Source organism: Pavona decussata, unplaced genomic scaffold (assembly GCF_977016875.1).
Source record: "Pavona decussata unplaced genomic scaffold, jaPavDecu1.1 SCAFFOLD_216, whole genome shotgun sequence".
In the NCBI taxonomy this organism is placed as follows: Eukaryota; Metazoa; Cnidaria; class Anthozoa; order Scleractinia; family Agariciidae; genus Pavona; species Pavona decussata.
The window spans coordinates 605,809-623,064 of NW_028145621.1; the positions used below are offsets into that span (position 1 = coordinate 605,809).

Sequence of the window (17,256 nt, forward strand, 5' to 3'; positions counted from 1 at the left end):
ACGTGACACATAAGTGAGCGCTTTCAAGGTATGATTCAATAGTATTTCTAATGTTCTTTTCATTATGTCTGGACTTACCAAGTCAGTTTTGTAGAAATCATTGATTTAAGTGCTAGACAATTAATTAATCTGATCACTTGTTTGGAATCACAAAACGAAGCCCTCCAAAAAAATTCAAGTATTCCCTCCAAAAAGTCGTTCCATTATAAAAGGTAAAGCCTCAACTTTCCTTTACACCTTTGGGGTGTGAAGTGCTATTTGGACGCTGTTTAGTCGTAACCAACCAACCAATCGATCTATTTAAGTGTTAACGCATTTAGCGCAGACAACTAATTGGGGACACTGTTCAGATCGAATTGGAGATTGGAAATGTTGGTTTTTGAAGAGAGGGGTAAACCGGAGTACCCGGAGAAAAACCTCTCGGAGCAAGGGTAGGAACCAACAACAAACTTAACCCGGGAATCGAACCCGGGCCACATTTGCGGGAGGCGAGACAGTGAATACTATCTTCCCGAGACCCTCGATAGGGGTTTTAAGCAACCAATACGGATACGCTAAGTTCAACAACAAGTTTATACTTTACCTAAGCTTTCTGCTACTGTTTAACCCATTTCAGGTTGGTAAAACATACCTGTTGTATATGTTAAGGTAGCGATAAAAATTTACCGCTATGGTTCATGTCGTCCACAAAAACCCGGAATGATTCATTTCATATCGAAGTGTTTCAAGGTTACAGCTTAGAAATGTACCACGGTATTGCTTTGCTCCGCTCAGTAAACCTTGTGTTAAATAAGGTAGCTGTAGCTGTGGCTAATGTTGGCCAAGACAAAGCTGAGGAAAACAGTTGGAGTTTGTTTGCCGCTGTCTCAAGGCAAGTCAAGGGCTGACCAAGATAGCAGGCAACAAGTTCAAGTGATTCTTCTTCGGGAATTCGGAAAATGTTGTTCACCCTACTAGAGAGGCAAAGCACGTGATTCGTTCTCGTCCAATCAAAATAGCTGATTGAGGTGGGAGGTATAACAGTCTTGATTATCGCTGACTCACCGCTGATAATTTTCCGTTTGGAAATCAGTAACCTTCCTTTGCGCTACGTCTTCGGAGTCGCTAAGAGAACGGCATTTTCTAGTGAAACGCTTGCATCGACATACAACGCCAGCCTAGCACTGAAGTCATGTGACTCTAGATACCACAGACGACCGGCGTCTATGAGCCGCTTACATTGTCGACCTATTTCTTCTCTCTCGGATACTGTAAAATTTGACCATCTGAAAGGAAAATGAAATTGCGCTTTAGCGCCCTGTGATTACTGTTCTTCAAAATCACTAAGCCTTGTGCAGTTTAAAAGATCTTGTGCAGAAAGTAATGTGTTTACCTTACATGGTCTAGGAACTCTCAGAGTTCGCGAGTTAACGTCTTTCTCTCAGCCCTCAAGCTGGATATATAACAAAGCACTCCATGTTTAAATCCATGACCAACCGTAAGTTGATAACCAACTGGTTAGCCTTCAATCAGAGCTCTAACAAAACCAAATTAGCTTATTTTCTTGTGCTTGAGCTCATGTTTGTGCTTAACGCACGAGTTGGAATCAAGCTTGAGGTGATTCCATTATATTGCATTGCGCATTCTTACTGCGCGTAAGTTCTTGCGTCATTTGCGGGCGTTTAGCGCGCGCAAGTTGAAAACATGATATGTTTCCTTGATGCTAAGCCCAGCCAATAAATAGATGGTTATTTTCTCCTAAACGAGCAAGAAAGCCTATCTTTTTATCTCGTTATTTTAAGTTAGTTATTATCCTCTTTACACTTGGGATATTTTTAGGAAAAATGACGACAGAAAAATGAGTTATGGCTGGAAATGCGAGCCGCCCACCACTCGCGGGCATAAAATAATGATAATGAGAACATACACGCAAGAAACGTTTTAGGTCAATTTCACGACAACTTTTATTTCTAGGGAATCATCCACCTTAAGCAAAAATGCCCTCATATTTTAGAACAAGATTTTAAGAAGAAACCAAGCTAATAGATGTATTCTCAGCTTGGTATTTCTGCTTCAGTGCGATATATAGTGTCCCAAGTTACAGTTGAGACCAGGTAGAAATTTAAATCTTATTTACTTTTCAAAATTCAATGGTTATGAACGCTCAATCGTGCTAATACGCAAGTAATTAAGCGTAGGCATTCCTGTATGAGCCCACACCAAAATCTAACGTGCATTTAAACCCCAGAACGCGTTGTTAAGCGATATCACTGGAAGTGTTACCTGTCGTCATCTCCGACGTTCTCCGCTCCCTTTTCTTTCATTTTGCCGTCATTCTCGGCTAAAGGACTATCTTTTGTCGTTGGCTTCTCTATCCCCGTATCATGGTTCTCTTCATCGTCGCTATCCCAGTCTTCATCACTGTCTCTGGCTGAAAAAGTTACCAGAAAATCGTTTCGTCAACTCTTCGACAATTATTGCGGCTTTCAATAACATACGGATTCTGAACTTCAACCCCAACTAACATGACCTTTTGACCCCATTGCGCCAAACGTTTTTGTTTTCTAAGGTCCGCTGCAGTGACTGACGGCAGTGAAAATCGTAGCGGTTGGTCACATTTAAATCTTCTCCACGGTAGTGGTTTCCTTTATCTTCTCTTCATTAATTATCAATAAGTTTGAGAAGTATCATGGCAAAAACGGGTTCAGCAAAAGTGTCGATAAACCAATAAATAGTGTTCAATAGACCAGCCATTGGGTCGAAATAAAACAGTTGGATCGCTCGGTTTGTATTTAATAAATGGAAATCTCGACTTCGCAGTGTAATTGTGAAATAGAAACAAGGTCTTTTGCTTAATAATCAGAAAGCAAGACTTCGAAAGGTTAACTACAGCGGATAAAGTTGAACACCTCTCTCAAAACAGAATTACACTGTAACAAACACGACCAATCATAAACCATCTCGAGTATAGAGCAGTTTACAACTGCGTAATTCGCGTTTGATTTGGTTTTGCTTCACTGCCCTAGATGATTGGTTAGCAAAATTCGCGCCACGTTCTCGACCAATGAGAAACAAAACCAAAACCAATCGCGACTGGTTCGCGCGCGTTTTCCCGCCCTTGGCGCTGGTTACAAGTATTTGCTTCGAGGTCTGATTGGTTTATTGCGCTGTTTACACCTAATTTGATTGGCCAGATAATAACTTTGGTTTTACGACACTGTATTGAAAACCGCTCTAAAAGTATAACGCCTCTATTAATACCTGCAACATTAACAGTCCGTCCAGCATTTTCTCTGAAGCGTTTCTTAAGCTTTATTCCACAGGTAGCCCAACTGCTGAGACAGCACAACAGATGAAAGTCTTCTGCAGTAAGGCCCAGATTCTGTAAAAATGGTCGACCAACGTATTGAGGCCAGGAACAACAATGGTGGCAACATAGAGCTAGTATTATTCCTTTTACTGTTCCTGTACTGGCAGCTAGCTTTAATCTTTTGTTTCCCCTGCATAACAGAGTGGTAAAGAACAATTGGTATACAAGTTAAATGTCTGTAAAGTAGAACTATCTACTAAACTGAAAATAAATAAACCACAATTACCTGAAAGGGGTCCAAAACTACCCAGTTTTTAAAACTCAACGCTGAGAAGTAATATTGCCCATTCAGAAGTTCATAAAGGAAGTTTATTTATTTGTTCAAATTGCGTCATACGAAGAAATGAACCCCATCGCCAAGGAATAGAGAAAACGCGAGATATGCGTTCCTGTATTGACGTCACAGCTCTACTATCCCCATTTTCCCGTCCTGCGCGGTATTGAAATTTCATACTTTTATGCGCCTCAAACGCGGGAAAGAAAAATTGATAAGGAATTTTTTTAGATTTTTCATACAAGAACAACATGAAGATTTGTGCAAGCAAATAAAAATATCTATCAAAATACACTTTAAAACAGGATTAGATGCAAACTTACGATTCACTTACGATTGTTATTAACTTAAGATCGTTTATTTACTTAAGATTTTTTATTTACTTACGATTGTAGCTTTTTCTTGTAGTAGTAGGGGGTCAGATTGCAATAGGGACGAAAGTTCTGTTTCTTTTCCCCGTCACAACCTGTATTTTTATTTTTTTCTGTATTTTTATTGTATTTCTATTATATAACATCCTCAGTGACGAATTCATTAAAAAATAAATAAATAAATAAATACACTGTAAATAAATAAACCACAATTACCTGGAAGGGGTCCAAAACTACCTATTGTAGTTTTTAAAACTCAACCACCTCATCAGTAATGCGTTTAAGAAACAGTTATCCAAACTAACCTGTCTTCTGTGGTTTTCTCCACGCTCGACTCTTCGCATTCTCTTCTCTTGATTAATGTTTCCATTAAACATCTTAGAGTTAAATCTACCAAAGAAGAGAGAAGTATGCGATGATAAAGGAAAGTACATAACAAGTGTCTTATTGCCCGTTCCGAAGTTCAAATGGAGACTAAGGACGAGTTGTTAAATTTTCATTTATCAGAAATTGGAGTCAATTACAAGAAAGGTCACATCAAAATTAGTCAGTTTACCAAGTTTGATGTTCTGTCGTTAGATTTCAACCATGAAGAAAGCTTTCAAAAATCGGCAAAATTAGAGACTTTAGTAAACTTACTAATTTTATGTGATCTTTCTGGCGATGGAGTTCATTTCTTCATATGAAGCAATTTAAACAATGTGTAAACTAGGGCCGAGTCCCTTTATGAGTTTCGGAACGGGCAATTGAAGCTTTTGTTTATCTGAAATAGTTACCTATAAAAACGCGACTAAATAGAAATTAATGACAGGAATTCTACATGCAAAGTAACAATTTCCGAATAATGGTGAATTAATGCAGCGACTTATTAAAGTTGCTGAAATCAACGCTATGAGAAATTAACACAATTCACGACAAATTTTTGGAACTGGCATCAATTTCATGAAGTCATAATTTCCTCTAACGAGGAAAATGCCTACATGCAAATGCAGACACATTTCTGTAAGGCTTGACATTCTTCCTGGCTTGCATTTCATTTGAATTTGAAAAATCCATCTATCATAGGACCTTGTAAAACTTCTTATTTTGTAGTTTTACCCAATAAAGTTGTTAAAAACAATTTTCATAGCAAGTCTCCAAAAAGCACCTCACCTGTGGCAGCTCCGCAAAGATGTTTACTGATGGCAACAATTTTCTTCTTATCATTATTTTTAATGCAAGGTACCTTACCTAAAATACAAAACAGCAAAAGATTAAAATATAGAGCCGCATAAACATCACTTATACTGCCAAAACTGATGCACATTCACCAATGGAGTTGAGATTTAAACTTGCTTTCGTTTCCTTTGTCTAAAAGAAATCGGACCAAATATTGAGGGATCTTCTTTTTTTTTTTCTGTTAATCGACTCAAGCACTAGGTGCATGCAGTTGGGGTCTTTCTATTATTTTTTAAACCCTTTTATTCCTAGAGAGAAATCCATATAAACTTGAATGTAGTCATTTCACGTTGTATTTTGAAGAGGACGGCAAAGAAATGTGCTAAATGTATAATACACGTCCATACAGAGCCAGAGTTTTGCCAATTAAAACTATTGTTTTCGGACGTTCTCGTTGCCGTCGTTGTCGTTCAAGGTACGTTTGTCGTGTGTACGACAAAAATTGCACGTTTTTTCTTGACAATTCGCTCCAGTTTTTGAACAAGTTTGCAGACAAGTTCTTCACCATTGAGACACAAACAAGACAAAATTGTCAGCAACAGCAAACTTGCTCGTGTGCAACCAGCCTGAACAGGGTTGCCACTCACCAGAATAACACAAACTTTCCTGACTTTTCCTTGACTATATATTCACTGACCACAAATCAATTTTCACTGACTACCAAAGATAAAGCTCGCGATGAAGCCACAGAAATCAGCTCCTTTGCAGACAATTTTTGAAACAACCTTACCTTTGCCAACAAGGAAACTCGTTTGCAAACCCAGTGGCTAGCCAAAAATCAAATTCCTTAACTTTCCACTAACTGTGGGTTAAAATTTGGAAATTTCCCGACTTGATGCAAAATTCTCAGACTTTTCCCTGACCTTGAAAAAAAAAAACGTTTTTCCCGACTCTTCCCTAACCGTGGCAACCCTGCTAGGCTGCAACACCAAAACAAAGTTGAACGGCATACGTAGGGAACAGTATTAAAGGTAACCGTTCAGCAGCTTAAATTTAACTTTCTACTGCTGAGTATCTTTCACGGACCCAATCGCAACGGCAAGGTTCGCAATGACTATATCACCACATGACTTTTAAAAAAGTTTGATTCTGACAGTACATTACAAGAGACTTGGTGCACTTTGCATTTGTCAGAACTGGCCGGCCTAACTGGTCAGTCTATAAATCGATGACGTGCAAAACCTTGAAAACTAACCACTCCAAAAATGGTACGCGCTATTTTGAAGAAATTCGAAGGACTAGGATAAAACTTATCCTTCAAATTGATACATTCCGTTTACGAACTGACTGGTCTGGCTGGGCAATTGTGACAAATGGAAAAGGACTAAAAAACAGATATCAACGCAATGAACTACATGCACACTACAAACTGTAAACAAGTAACAAATGTACGCGAGAGTTCTTACTTAAGTCCAGGTGCTCGATATCCAAATTTAATCGCTGGAAAGATGGACCTTGATCCTCACCTCTGTGATAACGATCATACTGAACACAATCAAAAATAATTTACGTGTTACGAATTGAATACACTGCACTCTAGTTTGAACAATCATTGTGATCGCTAAAATTAAAGACCAAGAAAAACCGTCAAGATTGTTTCTTTGTTGTCATGATAATATTATGTCAAAGGGGTATCATAGCCTCTTCACCGTTGCATACAACATCAAGGTAGTCAGACTGTTTTTAGTCTGACGCAACACTTAGATCACACTTGGTACGACCTAAGGCACTGTCGATCTCACAAAACAAGATGGTGTAGTCTACAAGGTTCCCTGTCAATGTGGTAAAGTGTATATCGGAAGAAACACGATAGAGACATAGGGCTTGTTCTTCCTCGAACCTTAGAACACGCTAATGAATCCGGACACTATCCGAACTGGGACAGGGTTAAGTTTATTGACCGTGACCCACAGTAGTACACCCGGCCCGTAGGGTTAAAGAGGCCAATCACTTAAGACTTAAGACTTCACCCTAATGTTCAACATCAATCGGGATAATGGATTCAAATTCCTGAAGCAAATAAATCCACTTGTTGTTGTTGTTGTTGTTGAAGCATGGGTGCCTTCATTCACAACAGCACAACAGTCGATCGGTACCACAATGGAACCCTGAGCAAACAGCATGTAGTCTGAACAACGAGGATCGAAATGCTTTAATCACTAACATCTACAGCAAGGATTGAAATGGGAGATCACCACCAACCACGGTTCTACTTACAGTATATTGACATGAAGCCAGTTGACACCACGGCCTGTTAAAGAACAGGTCCCAGTTGATTAAAAAACGGATGACTCTATCCAGCAGATAAATGTACTCCGACCAATACATTTTATCTGCCGGATAGTGACTTATCCGCTCTTTGAACAACTGGGGCCAGCAGTATAGCGGTTGAAACGTCGCAATCAACACCTATGCTACACAATCATGAGAAACAATTAATTTTAATCTATCTTTTGTTCCATTAATGATACCTTATATCTGTTATTTGCTCTGTCAATAAGAAGATACTCCACATCTTCAGTAGAATTTCCCACTGCCATCTGCAGCCAATGAGACAACTTTCCTAAAACAGAAATTAGCAGCAACACAGACAGGGAGTCATTCTAAATTTTTCTTAATTTTCATACTATCATTAAATTACACACTGAGAAAGACAGCGGAAATTTTTTTTTAGCATAAGATACCGACCTCTTCCTGCTCCAAACTCCATGAAAACTGTGCTTGGGGCTAGAAGATGCATCTTGTCCATATGACCAACAAGAGAAGCCTGGTACACAAGCAAAATTACACTCAATTGTGTGATAAAAATCAAAATCTTGCGCATAATCATAGTTGTTTTATTGCAAACGAAGCACAGAGCCGCAGATAAAACATTGGAGCAACATTTCCTAAAGGAATTCAAGGCCACATGCAAAAACTCCGGTGAAGCTGAGCTAAAACAAAAAAAACGTGATCTGAAATGCATATAGATCAGTTATTTACTGAGCCTTTAAAAGACAGACAAAATTAGACGACTTTTATGTTTAAATTCATGTCCATCCTGTTTCCACACTAAGAAAACTTATCCATGATTGAACCAACTTCATCTCGCTCTCCGCTTGCACCCAAGATAAATCTCGTGTGAGACCCCAGTTAGAGAGTTTGCTTGAAGGTTACATTAGATGTGATTATTTTAACAGAATTCACTGACTCTGAAAAAAGGTTTTGCAAATGGGTAGATAACAAGGCAGAACATGCCAACAAAATGCCAAGAGGTACCCCCCAGTGGGGAGGGGTTGGGTAAATTTTCAAAACAATCTGTTACATTGCAGATTCATTTTATTCAAAAAGCAATGACTCTGAAGTTTGTTACAAGTGACTCTCATTGCACAGCTGTGTGAGAGTACATGTACAACAATCAACAATTCTGAAGACACCACTGTACATGTACAAAGCTAAAGAGTGATGGTTAGAGTTACCTGTTGTTTTAAATGCTTCAAAATGGCCGGTTTATCAGCCATCTCCAAAAGCTCTTTTTGAAATACACAATGAGAAAGTACTTCCTCTGGGATTATTGGAACATGAGCTACATTAAAAACAAAGAATTGTGTATTAAAAAAATACCAATGACATATTTAGCTCTCTCGTCCCCTCCCTCCACAAACACATACAAGCCCCCCCCCCCCCCCCCACCCTCACACATCCGCCATTTGGAGGGTAGAATTTATACTACCCACAGTTGCCATGTGTTAGAAAACACAAATACTTTAAAACTCTGTGGTACCAATAGTTAAAAAATCAGTGAGTTAATCTATAATCATCATTGTGCTTATTAAAAATGACATTGTATTTGTGACACACGACCCTTCAGTACTATCCTTCAGTAATTAGTTAAGTGGTAGACCTTTGGAAAAACTAAATAATGTTTTGTTGAAAAAACTCATTAAGCCCCCTCCCCACACCCCCTCCCCACCTCTCCTTCTCTCTCTAATAACCCCCACCCCACTCCCTCCTAGTGACCTGAAAATAAATAAGCTCCCCAGTGGCTTAATAGTACTTTTACAGCGATATAATACAAGTAAATAACTCAAAAATGAGTCTCCTAATATTGAATGCCAAAAAATATCAAAAAATTACATATAATAATTGTAAGGAAACAAGGAAATGACTGTCCATATGTATAATGTTTTCAAGAAACAACATGCAGTGTTTAAAATATTGTAGCTCCAAAAATGTATACTATGGACAAGTAAATAAAAAATATTTATGTATTACATCAGGACTATATTTGTCACTCAAGAATCAAGTCAATTCATAAGTTAAAATTTTAATGAGTGTACATTAACTTTATGTTATATGTACCTTTGTAATATTCCTTTACTTTGACTATCAATCTTAATATTTTATCCTTGGAAACAGAACTTAAAGAAATCTGCAAATACAAAGAAGAAACAATATTCCTGTGCATATCATTAATTCAATTAACTAAAAATAATTAATTAATTAACAATGACTTTCAAGAAGGTACTAGACTGAGGAATCGACTTTTTTGCTCAGATCGTGTACGCAAAGCGACAGTAAAATAATGCAAATTAGAAAAGTGAACAAGGTAGGGATTGGGGAGAAGGAGTTTCTCAAAGTTTACTCGCTAGATCCCTCGCACACACTTTAGAACTTAGGAGAAGAGAGAGACTGCTTGCAGTCTAAAAAAGTACTGATGCAGCTCTGCTCAAAAAGCAAACATCATTAACTGAGGGGTTTTATACAGGGGTATCATATTCAGTGTAAGTGACTGTTTTGCCTTGAAATTGAAATTGTTCCAAATAAGCTCTATCCGTGTAAGGAACTTGGTTTTATATTTAATTTTCAAGGAAAAGGCTTAAATGCAAAGAATAATGTCCTTAGTTTTTGCCAAAAACTGAACCAACTCAAACAAAGTATTACTGGGCACAAACGAAAGAAAAGAGTCAAGTAACAGTTCCACTTTTGTGTTGGTCACTTGCCTTTAAGGAAAAGTAACATCAAGCTATTTCCAGAATTAAAAATTTTGAATTTATACAATCAAATATTACCTTTTCTGCAGGAGAAAACTCATACTTTGGTATACCAGAGTTGATATTTGCACTGAAATATACCTGGAAAGTAAAAAAAACACAACAATTTAGGTCACCCAAATTCATTTTGTGGTCTTACACAAGATAAGTGAATCAATTACATGATCACGTCAAAGTAGTTATGATCAATGAAATGCAAATTGTACTTTAAATCATCCTCCCCAACTTAAGCTCCTTGGATCATTCTCAAGCAAAGGTTGGGAAGGGAGAAACATGCAGGAAATACTGGGTAGCTGCAAAAATTGAAACTAAGAGAAGTTCCTGCTTTTTCCTTCTCTCATTTTCCCTAACATCCTCCCATATTTGTTGTACATGGCCTGGTTTCAACAGTGATTCCCATAAAACAGCCTTTAGGAGTTTCCCAAGCTGATGACCCCAGGGTCTACTTAATATTTCTTTGTGGGTATCAAGTGTATATCAACTGACTCATTGATTTTTTTCTCGATCTTATTCAAAAATGGAAATGCTTAGCACTACTGCACTTTAATGTCACTGCTGAAACACATGCCAAATTGGCAACCTTCACATGAATAATTATTTTAGCTGCCACTATGACTAGTATTTATTTATTTATTTATTTATTTATTTATTTATTCACCACGACATACAAACATAGAAAGTTACAATGAATGATAAACTAGGATTACAAGTACATAAGTTTAGAGTAAATAATAATAGTAAAAGAAGTAAGAAGTGGCGAGGAGACCTCAAGAAACCCCCGGGCTTATACTGAGAGGTCTCCTCGGAGATATGTTGGGACTTTAAGATCAGTAAAGACATTGTATTGAGATTTTTTAACATACGGTGGTGGTAAGACTATAAAGACAGAACAGAGTCGGACGTTTCATGCAATTAACTTAGGAAATCAAGAAGCTTTCTTTTGAAGGTGGATAGACTAGGGGAAGACGTAATTGATAATGGCAAAGCATTCCATATTTTTGGCCCTCTATAGAGTATAGTAAATTGCTTGATATTAGTTCGGCAGGTGTGAGGTCGAAAATGAGCTGAGGTTCTAGTATCATAATTATGAATTTGACCACCAGTCGGAAATAAATTTAGAAAGGGTGAAGGCAGCAAACGTTGGTGATAGGAAAACATAAATTTTGCAATATAAAAGGAATTCACTTTAAAAATATCTAGGATATTCTACTCACAATGACAACCAAAGTGGCCACAGCTATGGGTAATGAAGTCTGATTTTTAGCTACGGTTCTCACTATCACAATGCATTTTACACATCCATTTTCAAACTTACCACTTGGGTCTTTTTTGTTTGATTGCATTTCTTCAGATGCTTTTTAAGCTGGTCTTCAAATACAGTGCTATATAGAATTACCAGGAAAACAGCACACACAAATTCAGCTCCTTTTATTCATTTGACTGTAATGTGTAAACCTCACAATGACCACAGGGCGCAGAGGAGTCAAATTTGTTGTAAACGAGCGGCTAAATTCTCCGGCGCAAACCAATTTTGTTGATTTAAATACAAGAACGTGATCTAACAAAGTGTCATGGGATCTTATGACGTGTCTGTTGAAAGATTAACCCCACGACACAAGCCGCATGCATCAATGACTGTAGGCGCATTACCGTAGCCTACGGTAGAAATAGAGACAAGGGATGAAACTAATTTTGCCAAATTTCGAAACCCCCATAAATCATCACATTTGCAATAAAAACGCGTCGATTTTTGTAAGTGCCTCTGAAATAATATTCTCTCCACTTACATAGTGAAAATTTAACCAGGATGGTCGTTATTTTCAACTTTTCGGGAATGGTTTTTTCACGTTTAAATGTTCGCTTTCGTACGATGTGGACTGGAGGAAACCGGTGACGTTAATACATCACAAGCATGTTAAAATGGGGTTGGCAGACCTGTGCGACTCCCGCTGTGTGTCCGTTGTGTTGATAAAAGCCTTATTAGTTTTGCTTTTCCTTTTGTATAAGAGATTCTCTCCTTTAGATCAAAATGTGATGACAACGCTCTGCTTAATGGTGTTTGTCTTGATTGTGAGGGGGAATTCTCAACTTATATACTGAATGGAGGGTTTCTTACTTGCTCTGTGGCATTTGTTAAGGCTTATCAGCTTGGATCAACTGCAAGATTTCAGGTAGTGCTAAAAAAATGTTATCTGTGAAGACACAGGATCCATGAATTTCTTAACTTGTGAATTAATGCTTATGCTATTGTATCTCACCGCAGGAAGATTGCAGGATGTTTGTTTATCACGGATATGAGTGTCTAACAGATCCTCATCTTTACAAAGCTGATCATCGTTGTCTCTCGCTTTCAAGATCTATAGCTGGTTGTGTTACCTTTTAGCTCCTGGGTTGCTTCTTATCAGCTATTGTGTTCTTAGAGCTGACATGTACCTCCATTATTTTGTGGCTTAGCACGCATCCGCAGCAGATATTTAAAGCTAACATAGCCGGCATTTCTTCTGGCGAGTGTCTAATGTTGTTTCTCAAGCAAGACTGCAGTTTCGATTCTCTTGTAATCTCATCAGTCGCTGTGTATCTTGTCAACACGGGGAACGCTCAAATGTTTTAGCTGTATTTATATCGCTTAGTGGATCAAATATGCGCCCCTGTAGCACAGTGCAGAACTTGGCTTTCGTTTTAATCCGTCACCGGAGAATTTAGCCGCTCATTTACAACAAATTTGACTCCTCTGCACCCTGTGCAATGACTGGAAAGAAACAGAGGTACTACATGATTGTACAGAGGTATCATTGCGTCTGATAATGAAAAGACAGATGGAAGCAGCTGCGGATTGAAACAAAAGATACAACAGGGCCTTCCATTATTTGTCTGCACTCCCACCCCCTAAAGATAGCAAAATTTTACTAAGGGGGGATAGGATCTTTTGTTCAAATGGGCCACCAAAGTTTGGAAGCCTGAGACTTTGTGTATTCAAAGGTGCCGCCAAGAATAATCGGAAAGATTTACGAACTGCCTTATACATTAATTATACATGCATCACTTTCATCTCTTCCACACACACAGCCAGCATGAACAGAATTCGGGATACAAAATGTATGTGGGGAGAAGGGGGGAGGGGGTATGGAAAAAAATGGAATGTTCCAACACTTATACACTAAACAATAAATGCTTCTTCTTACTGTTTCTTATCCAGAGGACAGATTATTCTTTTGCGACCGCCAGCCTATCAAAACAAAAATTAAATAAATAAAAAAGGAGAAGGAGCAAGGTATAAGCTTTAGTAAAATTAGCAAGTAAGAGAAGCGCATAATTTTTTACACGTGCACGGTGGCAGTCGCTCAAATAAAAATCAACACCAACTTCTGCCTCTCCTCCAACAATCATATGTTCTCCGCAATATTTCTTCCCTTCTCCAACTGTCATTCGACAGAAACGCTGTTTTCGCTTCAAGAAAAACGCACAATGTTTTTTGTCAGTTTCTTCCACTCCGTCCGCCATCTTGAATCTCAACGACACTTGCGCTAAAGCGACGAGCCGCTGCCCAAACTTGGCCAAGCACGGTGGGCTTTTATTGGAAATTCCGGAAACTTTTCGTATCAAATGCAAATGGATGGCAATTTTTCCATTCGTTCCCAAGGGCGTAGCTAGCCTTCAAGCCATTAAGCACGGGCTGAATAAGAATTTTCGTAATTATTATTGTTATTTTTTTTTTAACCGAAAGGCCGTATTTTCTTTTGCTTACTATTCAATAGCGAATACCCGCTATATCAAAGTTTTATTTTGAAAAATAAAATAATGGCTTTTAATATTATTTATTATATATTATTTTTCCAAATGTCATTCGACAGAAACGCTGTTTTCGCTTCAGTCAAGAGAGGATAATTTTAAAAATCTGCGAAACATACAATGGGAATAAACGAGGGCACATGAAGCATCCTGCGAAAATACCATTAGGGGCATCTTGTATTAAAATTAATCAAGAAATATTGCTAGACCTTGCTGACTTCGCTTTGCAAGAACAACCAGAAGACAACTCAATGGTCGCTATTTCCCGGGCATGGTATAATGGCTCATATACGATGGCCGCTAAGCCAATCAAATGCTTGGAATCGCATTATACGATGATCATGTTTTTGTTTTTGTTTTTTTTTTGATAATTGGCATTAGTCAGCTCTGAGGCTTAACACAACTTTGTCTGTTTAAGGTTACAAGAAGCTGTTACAAGAAGCTGTTTAAGGTTCTTTGCTTTGATTGTCTCTGGAACAAAGTTGAAGTGAATGTCAAGTGGACGACACGATGTTCTAAGTACGTTCAAATCCTTTGCACAACTCGGGGGCTTTGTCCACACGAATCGCAGAAATTTGAAAACGCATCTTTTTTTCTCCAGTTTGGCCTTCTAGCCACACTAAAACAGCGTTTTTTACCACCGAAAACAGATCTTTTTAAAAGCGCTCTCCAGCGTGAAATAATACATCGACCAGACTAATCCAGAGAAAACAAGATGCGCTTTCAAATTTATACGAGTTAGGGGGAACAGAGCCTAAAATCTATATCAGCGCAACTTTAAAACTGCGAATCGAGCACACAGCACTCACTTGTTTAGGGAGATGACATTAGGAGATGGCAACCTCCTTGTTTAAGGAGATGGACCAGGGAGATGATTGCCTTTTTGCGATGTAGTCAGCTAAATTATGGTTTGGGAGCTTATTTTCAGTAGTTGTCTCGACGAACCAATTTTTCCAAACTCACGCTTTTGATAGCATTCAATCGTTTTATTCACCTTTCCGGCTTAAAACGAGATTTTTATTTCTTGTTTTTAATTCGGAAATAACAGCAACCTTTTCGCTCTCAAACAATCTAAGCTCATTTTGCTTGGGAACCTACCCAGGACGTACAGTATCTTTCTCTTTTGCACGTGCAAACAAGAGCGCGTGAAATATTTTGCGTAATTGGCAGCGATTGGCTCCAGTTACTAATTCATGTTCATGCCTAATTTTGCAAACATCTCGCGGATTTCTGAAGCATCTCTTCGAAACATCGGATGAACTGTCTTCTTGAAATTACAGGCGGAAAATGGTAAAATTGGAGGGCATTATTGAAGGAAAGAAGTTTGCATAAGCGTACGTAGAAGGTAAGCCCTCCTTTTGGAAATATTGGTGGCTTAAGTTGGTCCTTTTCAGCTAGCTTTTAAAAGCACGTGCTTGTTATTCGCTCAGAGCAGCTAACTTGGAAACTTGTCTACAAAAACAAATATTTTGGCCTCACTTCTGTTTCGTAAAACACACTTCTATGTTAAAATATAATACGACTTTTATGTATCCTTGTTAAATTTAGCATTTTGAAATAATGTTGAAACTGTTCTGCTTAGTCAAAATTGTAGGTTAACAATGCTAATTTTTGAAGCCATTGACGCGCGCAAAATTTGCAAATCATTTCAATACATGGGATAGTCATTTTTAAACGCTGTTTGTTAACACAGGTTATAAAATAGGAAAGAGAAATAGGGACTAGCATTGTATTGACAGCGATAACATTTCGTTATTAACATTTTGTTGTAAATCCATAAAGCTATAATTTTTTATTGTTTCAGTTGATAATTGCAATCGATCTTGCTTTATTGCAACTTTGTTGAAACTGGGATACTGATTTGAAAATCTGGTTTTTCAGAAAAGCTTGGTCAGTACGTAGATTTAAAGTATTCAAAGTGGAAATGTGACGATGGAATCATAAAGAAGGTAGTCTGGAAACACTGAATAAAGACGAAACGGCAAAGGTGAGAGCTTTTCAAATGATACAATCAGTTTCTTTTCAAAGATTGTAGAATATTAAACTACAGAATACTTTTCTGGCTTCGCAGTTGCTGATGTTGGATCGGAGCTATGATTTAATCGACAACTGCTAATAGAGAATAACAAATGATAGCATGTGATTGGGACGCGGGGTTGGGGAAGGGAGAGAATAGAAAGTTTCAGCATGCAATAAATTTAAAAACTGGAACTTTTTTAATACCCTGGAAAAAGCCGCTTTATTCGATCTGATGCTGACGTGACATTGTTAACGAATTTGCTGTTCTTTAATCGCATAGTGTTAATAGTATTGAAGTTATATAGCTGGGTAAAAAACAGAAAACGATACCAATCGTGTCTTGGGTTCCCGTTTTCCCGCGCTTGGTGCCATGAAGTCACATGTATTTGCCTCGAATTCTGATTGGTTTATTGCGCTGTTTACGTCTGTTCTGATTGGTCAGAGTGATAACTTTCGTACTGGTTTTAGAACACTCTGCCCTTCTTAATGACTGGATAGAATTTTTAGTGAAGGTTGAAGAAGTCCTAATTTGAAGATGATTGGAATGTAAAAATTTGAGTTCAATCACCTTTGCACTTCCTGGGCTGGGTTGCTCGAAGCATGGTTAGCGCTAACCATTGATTGAGAGGTATTAAAACCTTTAGGTTGTCATGGCATTTAACCCGGGTTAGCGCTAACCATGCTTCGAGCAACTGGGCCGTGGTAAATAACATTTCCACCCTCCTTGACAATTTCACAATTCGTAAATTAGCATTTCATATCATTACTGGATGAGTTCCTAAAGTATCTTTTCTGCTAAACTGAGTCCTATAAAATAAATAAATTAATGGGAATTTCAGTGGCACATCCACAGAGTGGCTATTCGTCCACTGTTTCCAGAATAAAAAGTTAGTTGAAGCCTTCATTTAAATTTATATGCCTTATTGAGGAATAATTTACCGTGGTGCCCATTATGCCACCCGGACAGGCCAGGGAAGGGCAGGCGGGGTGGAGGGGCTTATTAGAGAGGGGAAGTTGACTAAAGTGAGAGGAGGTCTTAATTAAGGTTATCCTATACCTTTAGAGGTGTCTCGCGTTCAAGCGATGTAGCGCGACCGGAAGCTTATATAGAGCTGGCTATCAAACTGAACCAAGAATTTTTAAATAAAATGAATTTACTGAATTTTTAGGGCTGTTTTCTAGAATCAATTTTTTCACTTGGAG

The 17,256-nt window shown here is 38.1% G+C and overlaps 1 protein-coding gene across 1 annotated transcript; it reads right to left on the bottom strand.

Annotated features, from left to right (window-relative positions):
* Positions 1-559: 559 nt before the first annotated feature.
* Positions 560-13,765, bottom strand: LOC146459809 (tRNA:m(4)X modification enzyme TRM13 homolog). Its single transcript, XM_085088906.1, has 14 exons — positions 13,609-13,765; positions 13,428-13,471; positions 11,561-11,627; positions 10,264-10,326; positions 9,554-9,623; positions 8,671-8,777; positions 7,901-7,979; positions 7,684-7,775; positions 6,619-6,697; positions 5,147-5,224; positions 4,300-4,384; positions 3,241-3,479; positions 2,263-2,410; positions 560-1,265 (listed from the first exon to the last, which is right to left on the bottom strand). The coding sequence occupies exons 1-14, from the start codon at positions 13,744-13,746 to the stop codon at positions 1,088-1,090; spliced, it is 1,467 nt and encodes a 488-aa protein (XP_084945032.1). The 5' UTR covers positions 13,747-13,765; the 3' UTR covers positions 560-1,087.
* Positions 13,766-17,256: the final 3,491 nt, after the last annotated feature.